Source organism: Pholis gunnellus (assembly GCF_910591455.1).
Source record: "Pholis gunnellus genome assembly, chromosome: 7".
In the NCBI taxonomy this organism is placed as follows: domain Eukaryota; kingdom Metazoa; phylum Chordata; class Actinopteri; order Perciformes; family Pholidae; genus Pholis; species Pholis gunnellus.
Genome location: NC_136533.1, coordinates 19,333,520 through 19,350,506, shown reverse-complemented (window position 1 = coordinate 19,350,506; position 16,987 = coordinate 19,333,520). Strand labels below are relative to the sequence as shown.

The 16,987-nt window shown below is 42.5% G+C and overlaps 1 protein-coding gene across 2 annotated transcripts; it reads left to right on the top strand.

Moving 5' to 3' along the window:
• Positions 1-1,548: 1,548 nt before the first annotated feature.
• On the top strand, positions 1,549-16,105 carry cracr2aa (calcium release activated channel regulator 2Aa). 2 transcript variants are annotated; one of them, XM_079162223.1, is made up of 19 exons: positions 1,549-1,599; positions 1,987-2,197; positions 4,971-5,355; positions 6,780-6,891; positions 6,981-7,170; positions 8,138-8,284; positions 8,423-8,513; positions 8,623-8,718; positions 9,944-10,131; positions 10,500-10,571; positions 10,856-10,901; positions 11,098-11,186; positions 11,288-11,642; positions 11,833-11,965; positions 12,779-12,860; positions 12,982-13,096; positions 13,364-13,465; positions 13,775-13,851; positions 14,706-16,105. In XM_079162223.1, the coding sequence occupies exons 3-19, from the start codon at positions 5,146-5,148 to the stop codon at positions 14,791-14,793; spliced, it is 2,193 nt and encodes a 730-aa protein (XP_079018349.1). In that variant the 5' UTR covers positions 1,549-1,599; positions 1,987-2,197; positions 4,971-5,145; the 3' UTR covers positions 14,794-16,105. The 2 variants fall into 2 exon arrangements, with proteins under 2 accessions (XP_079018349.1, XP_079018350.1); XM_079162224.1 differs by lacking the exons at positions 1,549-1,599; positions 1,987-2,197 and adding an exon at positions 2,562-2,893.
• The last annotated feature ends 882 nt before the right edge of the window (positions 16,106-16,987 follow it).

The following is a 16,987-nucleotide window of genomic DNA, read 5'->3' as shown; positions in this document are numbered from 1 at the left end:
ATTATGCCTTCAACACAGAAGAAGATCCACTCTGCTCAGTTTCTGGAGATTCTCCACGTGAAGTTGCTTTGCTTAAATAGCTAGCTACTCGACTGATAAGTTAACTTGCTAAACACTGGCTATGCACTAGCCTAGACAGCATGCTAGCGTCATTAGCATATTAGCATTGATCGCTCGCATGTTAGCATCGATCGCTAGCTTGATATTATAACCATCACCATGTATATACAATAGGCTATGTAGCCAGACCCAGACATAAGTTATACATCAAGCTAGTTGACATCTGTCACACTCAGATACAATATTTTACTTGAGAGACAATCCGTTGAACTTGAAGATCTGAAGACTGAACTCGTGAACTGTTTTTTGTTTCGTGGAGAAAGTATTTTGAGTATTTTAAATACAAAATTACTCCACTCTAAAGTATTTTGTTACAAATTACGTTAGATTTTTAATCGGCCCTATCAAATACAAATTACAAAATACTCAAAAGTAATTGAAATACGTATTTCAATTACAAGTAATAGAAATACTGCCCATCTCTGACTACAGCTTGGTATTGCATGTTACATATGTTCATCTCATGTATTGTATTTCAGCATGCTACAGACCTGTGAAGTGGTCAGAAACATGACTCCAAATGAATGTTGTATTGCTCTGTGTCTGAAGGTGTAAAAAAAACATGCAGGCCAAAGCAAATAAACCAGTGTTATCTGGTAACCTTGTTCTGATGTGTTCTGCCCTCTAGTAGCCTACACATTGTATTTGAACACAGACTGAGCAATCTCCAAACTACTAACATTTTCAAACTAAACAAAAAACACAATATCCTAGATTTACATATTTTTTATTGACATCAAATTATTTAGATATCAGATCATAAAGTGCAACAACATGAGACTAAGTAATTAAAACAGCAACTGGTGGATGTTATTACTTTGCACTGTCAAGCTAACTGAACTAACAAGTAACTTTACACAGCTGGTTTTATAGAATGAATACACTCTGTCTGCACAGAGAAAGGATCCGGACATATACCCACATAACCTCACAAAGACAGGCTCCGATGTAGAAGAAGAAATTGCCCAATATTATGTTAAATAGTTCTGATAAACTCCACCTCAACCAGCTACAGCATTCAAACGATGCTTACACACTTACAAACATATTTAGTAACAATACAATATCATGATAAACGGTGTATGATATAACAATAGCGCCATAATAGACCATTTTTGCAGAAGATATTTGGACTTTTCATGGTAGGAAGAACTAAAAGGTGTTAGTATAAAAAAATATATGAATTGTTACTTTACATAATTAAAGGATTTAAATACTTCCACCAGAGCTGGAAGCAGCCTTTATGGTGATTAAACATGTGTTGCATATATGGTCTTAAACTGTTTCCTACTTGTTTTTGTTCGGTATCACAGGGGTTGTACTTGGATTTTTGCTTCCTGTTCATCTGGTTCAGCTGGATTCATGTTTTGTATTCAGAATACTCCAAGTAACTGTCCTGCATGATGCCTACATGTCAGTGTACAGTATGTAGTGTACAGTATAGTACAAAACCAGAGTGCAGTCGGCTCATCCACTCAGGTACAATGCTGTGGATCCTTTATGTGATTTCATGTCAGGCAAAAATCTGTTTCTTTTTGACCCCCAAGGTCAACACGAGCTCTATCCACATGACAGCACGCTATTTCTTATGTAACTTAATCTCTATAGGCTTTATGTTGGAATTTGTTCTGGTACTTCCTGATATTTTACTAACAAAGATAAAGATCACGGAAGATGTGCAACAAACAAATACAGCCTCGACATGTCACCTGTGTGTTTAATTGAGAAAAGAATGAAACAATGTCACATAAAATGTTACTGCCCTCTCACAAATAATCAGAACAATATTGTGTCCAAATCTCTATAAAAGAAACCAGGTTTTGTTTTGTTTTCCATTTCCAACATGTGAATTCTGACACTGAGAAGACAAGAAAGGACTTCCTGGTTATTGTTGCTACGTTACCATCGATGACTTTGTTGAAGCCCCTCCCCCCCGGGTTTACCTCGTCAGTGCTCCGTCAAATTCCTGCACTCCACAAGTTGCCTTGTAAACAGCGAGGGCAACTAAGCGCGGCTGAGGTTGACACAAACCAAGTCAATGAATTGCTCCGACTTGAATTTGACTTTTCACTCACCGGTAAGTAAAGTTCACTTTTGTTCCCCAACAGCCGCTCACGAGCCTTCGGTAGCACTAAACCGGACTGAACGTTACGACTGTTGTTAACTGTATTAATTTATCAAATGCTAATGGAGGTTAAAGGAAGGTCCTTCTTAGCTTAGTTTATCTAAAATGTGTATTTACTACAGTTTCAATGAGGCTTTATCTTTCACATGAAGTTTCACAATAACAGAAAGTGTCACTACAGGGAAGGAAGTGAACGTTTTATCTTATTACACGTGTGATGTGAAACTGGAACTGCTCCCTTCTATTCATGTTTACATATTGCACGCGGTTGTTGGCTTGTTTTTTTTTAATGGCATTTCTGATGCGGCAATTAAGAAGTACTTAACAGGTGTAGGAGGAAAATGCAGCCCCCCCACCAGTAGCTGCAGATGACGCTGGTGTGATTGTTGTTACAAGTGGAAATGGTCGTGAACTCTCTCCAGGAAGTAGGCGAGTACTTTGGCGACTCGAAGTCACTTGAAATTCCTCCTGCATGTCGGAGAAATATTTGGATAATCCTCAGTAGCCTACATTAAAAAAAAAGAAGAAAAAAAAAGGCATCCCTGACCAGATTTGTTGAACCGTGCTGGATAATTTACTTCACAATATGTTATTGCTGTGAATGTTGCTGTGAAAACCGGAAAAAGGGGCACGAACACAAATCATGAGGTAGGTTCAAGAGACAGGTGTCACAGCAGCTTCTTCTCTTATTGTAGTTTTTGAAATGTTACTCTTAAAAAAAACAAGGAGAGAACAGAGCAGCATGCAACACCGTGTTTCTTTCTCAATCTAATCTCATTTATATTTATACATGCATTTATAGTTTTAGATATATGTATATTTACCACCCTTATTTTAGACGGTTGACATTGTTTTTTGTGGCTTTTTAATCATACCATTAATGTTAATAGTGACCAGAGTTGTTTTTAAAGTCGTTTAAGTGTTGAGGTCACGACTATAGACCACAGACTGTCTCTGAGCACCATGTCGGTGTCTGCTTAACATGCAGCCGCTGAGCACTGTGTCACCTTTGACGAGAGAGACTCGTGTCTGTTGACAACACTGAATCTATCCTGTAGAATAGTCACATATTGACAGCCATCTCTCAGCCTGATCGTTCATATTAAACGGATGGACTTTTCCCATCGATGTTTCTGCTCTTTAGTTCATTTGTGTTTCATTAAACAGAGTCTTAGTTTCTGGCTGCACTTGTTTTGCTGTCGCTCAGATAGCTGACAGCTGTTCCAAGTCAAACCCTAAAACAGATAAGGCAACTGTATGCAAAGCAGGAAGCTCCATCATTTAAACGTTAGGCCTTTGGAAAAAGACAAATACTTTTAGTTTCAGTACAAATATTTTATAATTGATTGTGGTCAGGAGACACAATGTCTTTTCATTGCCTGTTAAATATCCACGTAGAAGCACGTGAGTGTTTTATCTTGTCTGACATCCTTCTCCTCGCTAGTCATAGCTCCCTAGCCAGCTGCCTCAACGCACTTACAAAGTTTGAACAAAGGAGCAATAAACCTTTCTACTCTGTAAAGGTAAGACAATATTATGCATTATCATGTGCCAAAAACACTACATCACTCTTTCCAAACACCAGTTCACCTAACTTCCCTTTCTTATTTCCTCTCTCGCGCTGAAGCTGTGTCCGTTGCTCGTTGTGGGTTGATGACTTTCCTCGTGAGGCCTGCAAGACGTTGCATAATGTTTTTGGCTCCAACTTGCAACTTATAAATGGCAGATACGAAAAATCGAATACATTTCAGATTAACTTAAATGCTTTATGAGCACAATATATAGATTATGTTTGTGCCAGTGCTATAGTTATAAGGTTTGTGTGTGTATTATGTCTCTGACCCTGCATTCCCCTCCGTTTTCCTACCTGCCTATACATGTCTGTTTGACTTATACCAGTCCCACATGTCTACATTTGCATGGGTCAACACACACACACACACACACACACACACACACACACACACACACACACACACACACACACACACACACACACACACACACACACACACACACACACACACACACACACACACACACACACACACACACAGAGTCATTAATCGACTGAGCCGACTCATAGTACACAACAGCCTCCGGAAGGCAGTCTTCCAGACTGGTGCACAGAGAACGGTAGTCCCCGCAAAACCCACCACTAACTGAGTTATAGTCAATATTTCCGGGCAGACAAGACCCTCCTCGTCACACCACAACTTTCTTCTCAGTTTTTTGGGGCTTTGCTTGTCAGATGACATTAGTCTCAGCCAGGGCCGTCGTCCCTGAAGTGAAGGAGAAGAGCAGCAGTTGTTTTCGGTGTACAGAGCCCTGTGAGTGGCCACGTGTTTGACAATGCAAATGTAAATCAGACGGATAATGTGTGTGAGAGATGGCAAAAAAAGTGCGAGAAAAGAGTATCTCATAAAGACACTCACTGGCCGTTTTTTATGTGGATGAATAATTAACAGCGTAGTTGATTAAAAAACTAAATCAAGGTGCTCCTCTTAGAAACAAATGTAGGAATCAGATCTCTCGAGTCTGTTCCTTTTAATGCTGCTGTTATTGAGTTATTTATATCCTGGAAACCTCTTTATAGACTTTACATTTTGTTCAATAACATGTTTTTGATGAAGCACATACATTTAAAAAAAAAAAAAATCTATTTCTATCGGGCAAGGAGCCGTACTTATTTAAACTGAAGAGTCTCATTCTGTCTCTCTCCTAGGCTTCATCGGCTAATTAAAGAGGCGGTTGCTAAGAGATGACAATCTGTGACATTGGTGAGAGTCTCTGATGTGGAGCAGCCTGAAGCTCGACTTCTCCAGGTTCTCTGTCCTCCACGCGTCTGTCTGTTGTCGGCTCACGCGAAGAACGCGGGAAAAAAGAGACTCACAAATACCATGGCAGCTTTTACTGCTCCTTGCGCCACCACCACCACCACGAGCGCCACCACGACCCGGACAGCGCGGCGAAGGCGAGGAGGCAGCGAGGAGGCGGGCAGGTGTGAGAACGGGGATGTGGGACAGAACACTATCGTGGAGAAAACCCGGGAGTTCTTCCAGATGTGTGACATCGAGAACAAGGGCTTCATCAACCAACGGGACATGCAGGTGAGGTTGCTGACACAAGTGGGACTGCCGTGACTGAGCTTTAATAAATCTTTGTTGCACGAAAGTAATTCAAACTTCCAACGGTGTAACGTTTGCTTGGATTACATTTAGGGTCTTAATGACAGAAACACATTGTTACAAACTTTAAATTACTTGTGTCAGCGCAGTTTTAGGACCAATTTTCTTTGCATCCACATTGGCCATTTTTAGAGATAACAACCTCTTATTCATCCAGAAGGAGCGTGAAACGCAGGGATGGTCCGTGCACTCGTTGATGATGCTGAACAGGACACAGGCAGGACATGTGCACCTCATTCAAAGAGGCTGAGACACAGAGAGCCACGCGGAAAGCTTTGTCATGCAACTACTCCACTCCCATTATTGTGCAGATTTCTCTCGCCCCTCTGATATTCATCCCCGCCACGGCTGATGCTTTGAAGAAGCACTTGTAGGAGCTTTGATCTGGTGTTTATGAGAATGGATTGGGAATTAGACAGCGGTCCAGTCCTCCTTTTCTTCTATTTATATGACCGTCTGTACTGAAGAGTACACTAAGCAGCGCTTGTTACTGTTATGATTTCACAAGCTGAATCAGGGGTACTGCTTACAGTGGTGTGCACTCTTGACACAGCGGGGTTTTTTTTGTTTTTTTTGTCACTGGATTTTCACAGCTTAAATGTATGTTTCACACTGCGACCACCAGCACGCTAGCTTTTACAATTCTACTGTTTGCTGACATCAGGGATATGTTCTGCCCCGATAACACACTTTACAGGAACAGCTGATACTGTGGATCCCTCCCCTGGATTGTCTGGGATGCCTCGGTCAACATTTGGCAGCAGTGTAAACACGGCGTAAAAAAAGCTGCTTACAGAGGTGTGGCTGTGTTGGCTCTTCTTGTTAATGATCCAGCGGTTACTGTCATGGTCAGAAGGTTTGGATTGAATCTTTAGTTACAGAGCAGCCGTCTCTCCTTCCCTCTCAACTTGCATCTCTACTTAAAGTCTTCTGTTGAAAGACTTTTGGCCAGTCTCACTCGAGCCAACATCTGCTCCTGTGGAGCCGCACGGTGGTCAATCATTGTTCAGACTGTAGCTGCACTGGGAAGATACCAGGTGTCAAGGTGTTTAACTGTGTGTTGCTGAAGAAGACGATGTCCATCAAACATATTCTGGTTAGAATAACAATGAGAAAGAGGCTATTTGGATTATAACTGGCATCCTGTGTTATTTCAGCGACTTCAGTCTAATTCTGAAAATGACGGGGGGAAAGAACCGCCAACTGTGCCGTTGCACTTGATGGCCGCTGGGCTGATGACGGTCCTTCTGAGTCTCAAGCAGTAGTTGTTATAGCTACAGTGTTGTTAAGGTCCTTGAGGCTTTGTTCTTTCCAATAGCCGCTGTGTTTTGTGTCTTTATAAATAGAGGCTGAGTGCCGAGCTCCCTCTCAGCGCGGAGGAGTTGGAGGACGTGTTTGTTACCCTCGATTCCGACGGCAATGGATTCCTGACGCTGGACGAGTTCTCCTGCGGCTTCAGTACGTCTACTTAAAACGCCGGCCGCTATCGCCAGCAGGGTGTCGTCCGATGTTTTCAATTGTGCACTGAAGGTCTTGATTATTTCTAGGTGAGTTCTTATTCGGTCGGAAGATTTCTGTAGCGGAAGGCATGGGGGAGAAGAACGCCTGTAAGAGCCCAGCAGAGGTCCTGTACCAGAGCCGGTGGGAGGAGAGCATGGCCAGAGGAGATGAGGAGGAAGAGGAGAAACACTTCTGCATGCTTATGGAGAGCCTGGGAGCCAACAGTGTCTTTGAAGAGTGAGTATACCGCATGCACGTGTGTGCTTGTGTTTACAGCGCGTGTTGTTAGCTACCACGCCACATCTCTTTGCACACTTTGTTGACGTCTGACGTGAGGCTACACCTTTTATTTTAGGTGACTTAGCCTGAGACCGTAATCAGCTGTGCAAACTGAAACAAGAGTTGGAAGTTTCCACTCGCAAGCAAAGCTGTTCCTGTGCTCCCTCTGTGAGCAATCCGTGCTCTGCCTCTCTGTATTAGAACCGGGGCCGCTTGAGTATTCACGTCTGTTTTTAATGGTGTCCTGTTTGACACGTAGACACTGTGTAGTAAAACATCTGGATTTGTGAGGAAGCACTCGCACACAAAAAGCCTTCGCCATCTTAATCTGAACCATTAACGTCAACTTTCTCTGCATTAGTATTTCATACAATATTCACTGGGCATTAGTAACTCTCGTTGTCTGTTTAGACATTGATGTCGTGGATAATGACAGGATCTTGTGAAATGCACGACCAGACTCGCCTTTATCAAACAACTCCGACTCAAAAGTAAACGGTGGTGGAGGTGCATGCCAGATTTACACATCCTATTGGCTTCCACCTCCTACCCGGTTAGCTCCAGCTGACATTTTAGATGTTCAGATCACTGTGTGCAGCACTAACTGATATCGATGTTGACAAGACTTTTAGGATAAGTACTTGTAACTGTTGAAAAGTCTTCCAGGGATTTGTTTGACTTGCGTTACCTTATCATAGCTTACTGTACTGGCACAGTATGCAGCAGACAAGCAGTTATTTTTTTTTTTTGCTGCAACAATAAACCGATATTTCAAGACAAAGAACGTCACGTTCTTTTAGAAACCACAAGGATCTGGTGCACTGAGCTGCTGCCTCTATGTACGAGTATGTGTTGGACTGTTGCTGTGCTTGAATTTTTCTGTTTGTCTTCGTTGAACTCCCGCTTCTGCATTCTGTCCCCTCAGTCGCGCTGAAGTGCGCACTTTGTGGGCCCAGCTGAGCCGAGATGAACCCCACCTTTTATCCAATTTTGAGGACTTCCTGGCCAGAGTGACATCCCAGATCATAGAGGCCAACCAGGAGAAGAGGGACATGGAGAGCGCTCTCAAGAGGTCAGGGAGACATGTGACTCGGGTCATTCAAAACTACGGTTTGACTTCAAGTGTGTCGTTCTAGGCAGTTGCTTCACGCCCACTTTGTGAGGTGCACACTGTAAGGCACATTATCGCCTCTGAATTGTATCCACACAGGAAAGCAGCAACACACCACGATGAGATCCAGCGCCTTTATGTGGAAATGGAGCAGCAAATAAAAACTGAAAAAGACAGGATTGTGCTGCAGGTACAAACCTACCTTGTTGCTAAATATATCAAATAGCGTACATCTGCTTCTTCTTCATCACACTTGCACTCTGTCCTCCCGCCTCCTTCTTTTATCCCTTGCACTTAAGGACTATGAGCGCTTTCTGTCTCGCAGTCAGGACATGGAGCTGCAGCTGTCTGGTAAGGAGAAAGAGCTGGAGCAGCTCTTCCAGAAACAGAGACGGGTGAGTACGAGCTAGGCCTAGCGAGAGGATTACTCGGAAAGTGCAGTGCAGTATTCGCTCTCCATGCGAAACACTTTACACGCACAGTTATCCCATAGGGAAATTCAGCTGTCAGAGCAGCAATACACAAGTACAACACATTAAACCAGACGACAGATAACAGAATGCTGTAAATCAGCTAATAAAGCGATTTAGTACCACTGTGCCAATAAACACACCTATTAAACTATCATTACACAGTGATAGAGCTCCACAGTAACCCACACATACATTTACAACAATTTGTCGAGTACTTAACATGCATGAGTTGGTTTATTTCTCAGGCTATGATCCTGCTTGTTAGGCGGTGCCGTATTTACTTGATGTGTAGAAACAGGATGGCGTGGACTGATGCTTTAATATTTAATCATCACTAATGTTGCGGCTGTTAGAGGTGGAGTTAAGGGGCTACTTTATATACTGGTGGGTAGCTTGATCCATGATAAAACATTTAGCATTTATTAGTTGATTTATATTTTGTAATATTAACCTCAACATTAAAAAAAAATACCCAGTGTTGTCAGAGAAATGTAGTGGAGTGAAAATACAATATTTGCCTGTCAGATGTAGTAGAAATATAAAGTAGCAGAAAATGAACGTACTCAAATAAAGTTGCACATAAGTACAGTACTTTAGTAAATGTACTTGGTTACATTCCACCGCTCTGTAAGGACGTCAAACATGTTGCGAGCAGATTTGCATCTAATCGATGCTTCTCCGGTGAGCTTTTCCTGCAGCAGCTTGTGTTGATAGATACTGTTACAGACGTGCACTTCGGCTTCCAATTAAATAACTTAAATCAACTCTGGTCACACAAACAAGGACTTATCTTCTTCTCACGGCACCTGACACCATTAATTAATAAGTCTTCTGTTTACCAAGTGTTGGTGGAGAACGGTTGTCCACACAGTGGCGTACAGGCTGGTACAGCTTCAATAGCATTTAGTACGGTTCTGCTCACGATTGTACCTGTTGATGGAATTCATCACAATATTTAAAGGCAGTCAGCTGTTTTGAAGGTATTATGTCTTCGCATCATGCCGTCTCCATACGTCCATCACTTTGATCTTCCTTCACATAGTGCTACGGATTGTATTTATGTGGGTGCGATCAGAGAGGATTGAATAGTATTAGATCACAGGTCAGCACTGCTACGAGAAATGAACGCGATCCTTTTTGCCTCCAGCTGGAGCTTGAGTGCCACGAGCTTCAAAGTGAACAACATGTGACCAAGGTGGAGAACGTGAAGCTGAAGCACAAGAATGACGAGTTGGCACGGGAGCTGGACCACACCAGCCAAGAGCTGGTCTTGGCGCAGGACCATCTGAATGTGCTGCAGGAGCAGTCCACGCAGCTTCACGAGGACAAGGAGATGTGAGTTGCAACTGTTCCTTCTAAGTCAAGCTTCATTCTAACTCCTGCACTGATTGGCTGGCCTCTCGGGTTCTTATTGCTTGCTGATTGGTCAGGATGCGATCACATGTTTTTCCTACAAACCAAAGTGACAATTTATCCTGTCAATGAAAAATGATTAAGATCATATACATGGTGATGCTAACAGTGCTCTGACCTACAATTATTTTTGCATCTTATCTTTATATACTGCGCATCTACATTACATTATAAAAGACAATATCTGACTGTTTGTTTCAAATGCTGTGATACTGTATCTTGATGAGAATATGCTCCAGTTCATATTTTAAAGAAAATGTTTTTGTTCCATGCTTTGTTGTTCAACACAGTGAAATATACAGACTGACTGAGGGACTGCAGCGGGAGCGAGCGGGCCTCCTCAAACAACTGGACCTCTTGAGGTTTGGATCTAGATTGTGCAGCTGTACTGGCCCCACTTAAGACAAAACAAAACGCAGTACAGAGATATGCCACGGATATTTATCTTGTGATTAGAAACTAATGGTCCAGGGGTTCAAGCTAATGCCTGCTAATCTTTTCTCCACTGGCATATCGACAATACCTTTTCCTATATACCCGGGGAGAGCAGGATGCTCCAGAGTCCACCATGGCTCTGTAAAAGCACAATTTAATGTAAAGGTTCTCCCTCTCTCTTTAATATCTTTATGTCCTTTGTTCTCTCCAGGGAAATGAACAAACATTTACGGGATGAAAAAGACATATGCTTCCAGGTATGTGCAGTTTATTACAGCAGAATAATACTCTGTATTACTTAAAGTTCCGCTGTCCGCACTTCATATGCCCTCTTTTTAAAGACTATAGGAATAAAGTGTGAACCAGAGCCCAGAATAGTCATCCCACAATTTTGATTGAATCCTGAATCTCATGCTGTAGTCAAAGTAACAACGTAATGTTTTATTTCTGCAGAATCCAACGGATTCTACGAAAACACCATGTTTGAAGCAGAGGCCTTCCATCAATGTTGTGAAACACACAAAAACAAATCCCTTCAAAAGGTAAAGCATCAGCCACAGTTTGTTCAGTGCACGTTCTGCTGTCATCATCAAGTGTCCTGGACCTGTCGTGTGTGTGCTATAATGTCACTTTCTGTCTGCAGTGAGGATGAGGAGGAGCTCACCGCCAGCTCTCTGAGGCACAACCTCACCTCTGGGTCATGGCAGCCCTCCTACACAGCGAACACTAGAGGGCACCTCCAGAGGATCATCTCCATCGAGGAGGACCACCTCCCACACCTGCTCCAGCATGACGGTCGTCCCCCAACCCGGCTTCAGGAGTGTAGTGAAGAGGAAGAGGAGGCCTCAGACAGTGAGGAGCGTATAGACTTGGTGATGAGCGATATTTACCCGAACGCGTCCTCTGCCCGGCAGCAAGAGTCGAAGGAAGACGTGGAGAAGAGTGAAACCCCCTCATCTCCAAGGGGTCAGCCCGTTGGCAAGGAGACCAGCCTAAATGTAAGCAAGAGTGTTAACGCGAGTTATTTTAATGGCAAACGGCTTCCTTTTCAAAAGTATCATTACGTACAGTACGGCCCTGTTGGAGCCTCCCTCACACACAGAGGAGTCAGCCACGTAACTAATTGCTTAAAGCGAGATCCCATCGACCTCTGTTCAATCTCTGCTGCCATGCGTCCTGTTTCTTCAGGGGGAAGGTGGTCCCTCTACGCCCGACCGCCTCTTCAAGATCGTCCTGGTGGGGAACTCCAGCGTAGGGAAGACGTCCCTCCTTCGGCGATTTTGCGACGACTGCTTCCACCCCGACACTTCTGCCACTGTGGGTGCGTATAGTGTTGATTCTTGCGAGCAAATGCAGCAGAACACTCAGCCTCGTTGACTTCAGGCTCTGTATGTGATTGCTTGCAAAGCACTCGGATGTGGCACTGGAGATTTCTTTTCTCAGTTAGACTGAGTACAGCTGTGTCAGCAGTGAAAGGACAGGCTATAGGACTGTACATAGCCTTGTGCTGTGGATAATCATTGTGCTAAACATTCTGATAAGACTGTCTGTGCAGGGTCTCGGGGGGGGGGGGGGGACAGCTAACCAGCTGACTTCACCTATATTGTCGCCTGTCTAGACTGTAATAAAATGAGGCGAGACTTTCTCTCTTAAGGTCAATGTGAGACGTTCATTCAAAGCATCACGTTTTGGTCTTAAAAGATGTATCAGTGTAAGATCTTTGGTTTCGGACACGGATCGGCTTGTGAAGAATATCTTCAAAGTTCATTCTTTAAAGGTCAGAAGAAATAAAAGTGCTTTAAGGCTTCAGTCAAGGTGCTCATGTTAAGCCTTTAAAATACCTTTTTCTTTTTTTTAATAAGTAAGTTTGGAAGTTTTTCCATATAAATATTTCCAGTTTTAGTTCTTCAGGTCCATTGAGCCAAACATTATTTTCCCAGTATAAACAATAATCATGTTTAAATAGTTTTTCTTTAACATGGGCAACAATCACAAGCATTCAGGTCAGTGTATAGATTTTCCTATTGGCACACGTGTGCACAATCATTTGTCTAGTGTTGTTGGTAACAGTATACAGTAAACAATATTAAAACAGAATGTGCTGACTAAACAACTTTCTTGTCTGTGTGTGCAGGTATAGATTACAGTGTAAAGACAATAGCTGTGGACAATAGCCAGGTGGCACTGCAGTTGTGGGATACAGCAGGACAGGAGCGGTAAAGACACACATTCGAAAAGAGTCGATGTACTGCAACACGACTTTGTTAAATATTCTGTTTTGGAGCAGAAGTCAAACACTTCCTGATCTGGTCTCCATCCCCCCTCTTCCTCCTGCAGGTATCGGAGCATCACCAAACAGTTCTTTCGCAAGGCCGACGGTGTGGTTGTGCTGTATGACATCACAACCGAGCAGAGCTTCACAGCCGTCAGACAGTGGCTGACAAGTGTAAAGGTGAGACGCTAACAGCCACCCTGTGCTTCACAGAGATACCACGAGCAGAACAAATGTTTGGCATTTACGTTGTGTAAAAGTAAGTAAGAGTGGGTATGTGTTGAGATATATATACGGCAAATGAAGGTCAGTTGCTGAATTTGTTTCCAGCGATGCGTCCATACACCCGACTGGTTTCCCGCTGCGGAGCCAATAGCTGGTGGCCGAGTCTTTTAACTGCAAGGGGCTCTTTTAGGATCTGTATTCTTTGGTTCTCTTCTTTCACAGGAGGGAGCCGGCGAGGACATCCCCATCGTGCTCTTGGGAAACAAAACGGACAAGGAGGTCGAGAGACAAGTTGAGAAAGGAGTGGGGGAAAGACTCGCCAAGGTCTGTTGGTGTTTTGTCCGCTAAGCTCAAGGTTCTAGAGGACCAATCGATGTCCAGCCAGTGGTGCATTTTGTTTAAAGTTATGATAAATGAAAGAAACATGATTACAGAATAGAGAGTTTTACGAGTTCTTTTTGTTCTCCTAGTCTATGATGTGTAATGTAGTTTCTATGGTGACTGAAAAGGTGAGGTAATATTGCCACCTGCGATTTTTCTTTTTCTTTGTGCTTTTGCAACTATTAGTACAGATTTGACTTTGACCCCTGATCAATGTGCAAAAAGTTGAAACATGTCCGCCACTTTTCCCAGGACTGCCAGATGACTTTCTACGAGTGCAGCGCATGCTCGGGACACAATGTGATGGAGTCCATGATTCATTTAGCCAGGTGAGCAAATAAGTACTGGCTTTTGTGTGCGGCACTTAACTTTAACACGCTTCTTGTTATGTGTTTGGTAACTGGGCCAAACTCGCCCGCATAACCAACACCGCTGCCAGGATAATTGGGCTCCCCACACCCAACCTCATAGAGCTAAACAGTAAGGCCATTGCACGCATTGCAACCACAACAGAACGGGACATCACACACACACACACACACCCAGCCACCACCTCTCTGTGTGCTGTTGTATTTACTGGTGAATGATGTGTACAGTGCTGTGGGAAAGAATTTCATCTTTGTGGGGATAATTAATTTAAAAGTAAAGCTTTCAAAGGGATTACTTCTGTACTGACATAAGGCATAGCACAGAGATACAAATGTTTTATTTGCTCAAAGGACTTTTTCTTATCAGCGGGCTCCGGGAGTTTCATTGGTGAAGCGTACAATCAAATGTTCAAACCATATTTCGTCCTCTCTGTGTGACATTGATGATTTTCTTCCAAGTCAGTTAGAGGTTCTACAGTAAACATGTGCCGCACTGTGCTTCATTTGATATTTATTACTGCTTGACCTCATGGTTCTACGCTCGGGGGGGGGGGGGTAATTCCACGCTGTGACAATACAGCACATCAGCATTTAATACACACCAACATGACAAATAAGCAGGGAGTGTTGCGACTATGAGAGCCTATACAGACCCGACACAGACGCAGAACTGAAGCATGCGCAGGTTGGATGCAGTAGCAGTAACGGCAGCAAAACATGCGTACGTTTTCAGAGCGAATGTGAGCGCGCTGGACACACAGCAGCGCCTCCTCCCACAGCTGGTTCATGTGTTTATGCCTCATTGTGTCCCTCAGAATTCTGAAAGAGCAAGAGGACAGGGAGAAGGAGAAGACGGTCCAGCTGGTCGGCGGCCCCTCAGAGAAGAAGAGATCCTGCTGCTGACAGTAAAACAGCTGACACACACACACGGTAGCACTACCCTTTTACTAAGACCACACGAGGACACGTTATTCTGAACGTCAGCACAACTGTTTCTCTCACAGTCTTCCACTTTGTGGCACTCTGGGTGAACTCAACACCACGGGCTGTATGTACGTTGTCATGTGTCACAGATGTTAACGCACTATTCTAAACAGTCCGCTAGATGTTTACCCAAGTTGTTTGCAGTTTTTAGGAAGATGTAGTAGAAATGATAATAAGAAGTAGAATAATGTAAGAAAGGAAAACAATATATATATATATATATATACAGTATATATAAACAGCTGAACAAATGTAAATCAAACTGAGCTCATTTTGAGTCAAACTAAGACCTTTTCTTTTTTTAAATGTACAATGTATAGTCTGAGTGTGTGTGTGTGTGTGTCAAATATTTATTTAGCTTCCGGAGGCCTTTTATCTTTCACATGTGGGCTTTTTACTCTATATATTTAAGTATTCAGTCAGTGTTTTGTGTATTTTCTTTAGCTGTTTTAGCTTCTACAAATACATGACATGGACATAAAAACACAAACAACTGTAAAATGTAAAGCTTTATCAAACAACCTTGCAGTCAACGCTGCCTTGGTGAAGCTGTTGGTGTGTCAGAGAGGTGTTGATTTTACTCTTCGGGCTATAACATTAGTTGCAGTGTAATGTGGCGTTGCAGGATATGGGACGGGTGTCTTAGTTTCTTCACATGGCGGACAAAGTACAAAACAACTGCTACCATGCATCACAGTACCAAAGTAATGCGCTTCTGTGTTTTGTCTGATGAATATACAAAATACACGGTGCATTTCAGAAAAACTGAAATTGATTAGCTTCAAATGTAGCATTTGTTGCAGGGCTGTCATATTAGCATTTACAGCCGTTTGTGTTATTCTGTCCTCTGTATATTTTCTATATTTTGTTGTAATAGTGCTGAAGGTTGTTCATTTAGTTGGGAGGTCGGCTCAGTTGTGTGTCTAGAAAATAACTAAGACCATTATTTTTCCCAAAAAGACCAAATGATGTTTATCACCTTAATCTGCCTCTGCGCCAAGTATTTGATGTAAATGGTGTCACTATAACTTGTTAAGCTAGTTATGTAATCTGTATGTTACAGCAAGGTTCATAATGAACAGGCATTGGTAAAATGTTCTGATTTCACCATTTAATTTTGCACTATGGTCACTAATAGTGCTCCACTACTGCCAGTGTCTTGCACATCACTTTAATGTATATAAAAAAAAACATGTAAATACAAAAAAACAAATAAATAAATAATTGTTAATGTCAATGTCATGTGTAAAGGACTTCTTCTTCCTGGTACCTTGGAATTCTAATAAGTTACACAGCATCACCCAGTGGACGAGTTTGGACATTGCTGTTTATTCAATTTTTTTGAAGTTGACATAACAGTATGTGAAACAACATATTCCATATTTTGTGGAATTAACATGCCAATTTATTAGAATTAGTGTGACTTATAAACCATAATAGTTTGGAGTTTCATTTGAGCAGCGGGCTTTCAGAATACGCTTTCTGTAAAGGTGGAACTGGCAGATGCTCTTTCAACACCAGTATTGTTGTAAATAAACATGGCTTGTCATGTATTGTTGATTGTAAGCATTAATGACTCATAATAACAGTGTATTGCTTATTAGTTACCAGCCAGCCAGTGTGTGCTCTGAGAAGGCAGCACACTGCACTATTTGTTGATTGTTACTAGCATTAGTTGCATGCTTTATAAATATAGTTTCCTCCTGTGGTGGGCAATGACCTTAGTAAGAGCACAGGTGATGTGGAAAGATGGTTTTGTAGCTGTGTACAACGCAGCCCGTTTTAGACTGAGATGCATTTACAGTCTGTACACTCTGGTACCACATCGTGTGACGGTACTAAAGGAACTTATATGCATGTTGCAAGAAAACATCTTCTCAGTCTCATTAGATTCAAACCCAGTTGTTGGTACAGGGTCACTGCAGCTTTGCTAAGACTTATTTAGAGATGTGGGGTTCGATTGCTGTGACATGGATCCGATGTAGTAAAAAAAAGCTTCATGGCTTGAGACTGTCTTTGAAGCAATCTCTAATATCTAAACTATTAAAAGAGAGTGGCTAGCATCTATATATAGAAGGAAGAGGGGGAAAAAAAGCTGAATGCAGCAGTGCGG

Bases quoted from the DNA above. Each gene is read 5' to 3' on its own strand.
- cracr2aa (XM_079162223.1), top strand. From the start codon at position 5,146: ATGGCAGCTTTTACTGCTCCTTGCGCCACCACCACCACCACGAGCGCC. The intron at 7,171-8,137 runs GTGAGTATACCG...CTGTCCCCTCAG, and splicing joins GCCAACAGTGTCTTTGAAGA to TCGCGCTGAAGTGCGCACTT. The intron at 8,285-8,422 runs GTCAGGGAGACA...GTATCCACACAG, and splicing joins ATGGAGAGCGCTCTCAAGAG to GAAAGCAGCAACACACCACG.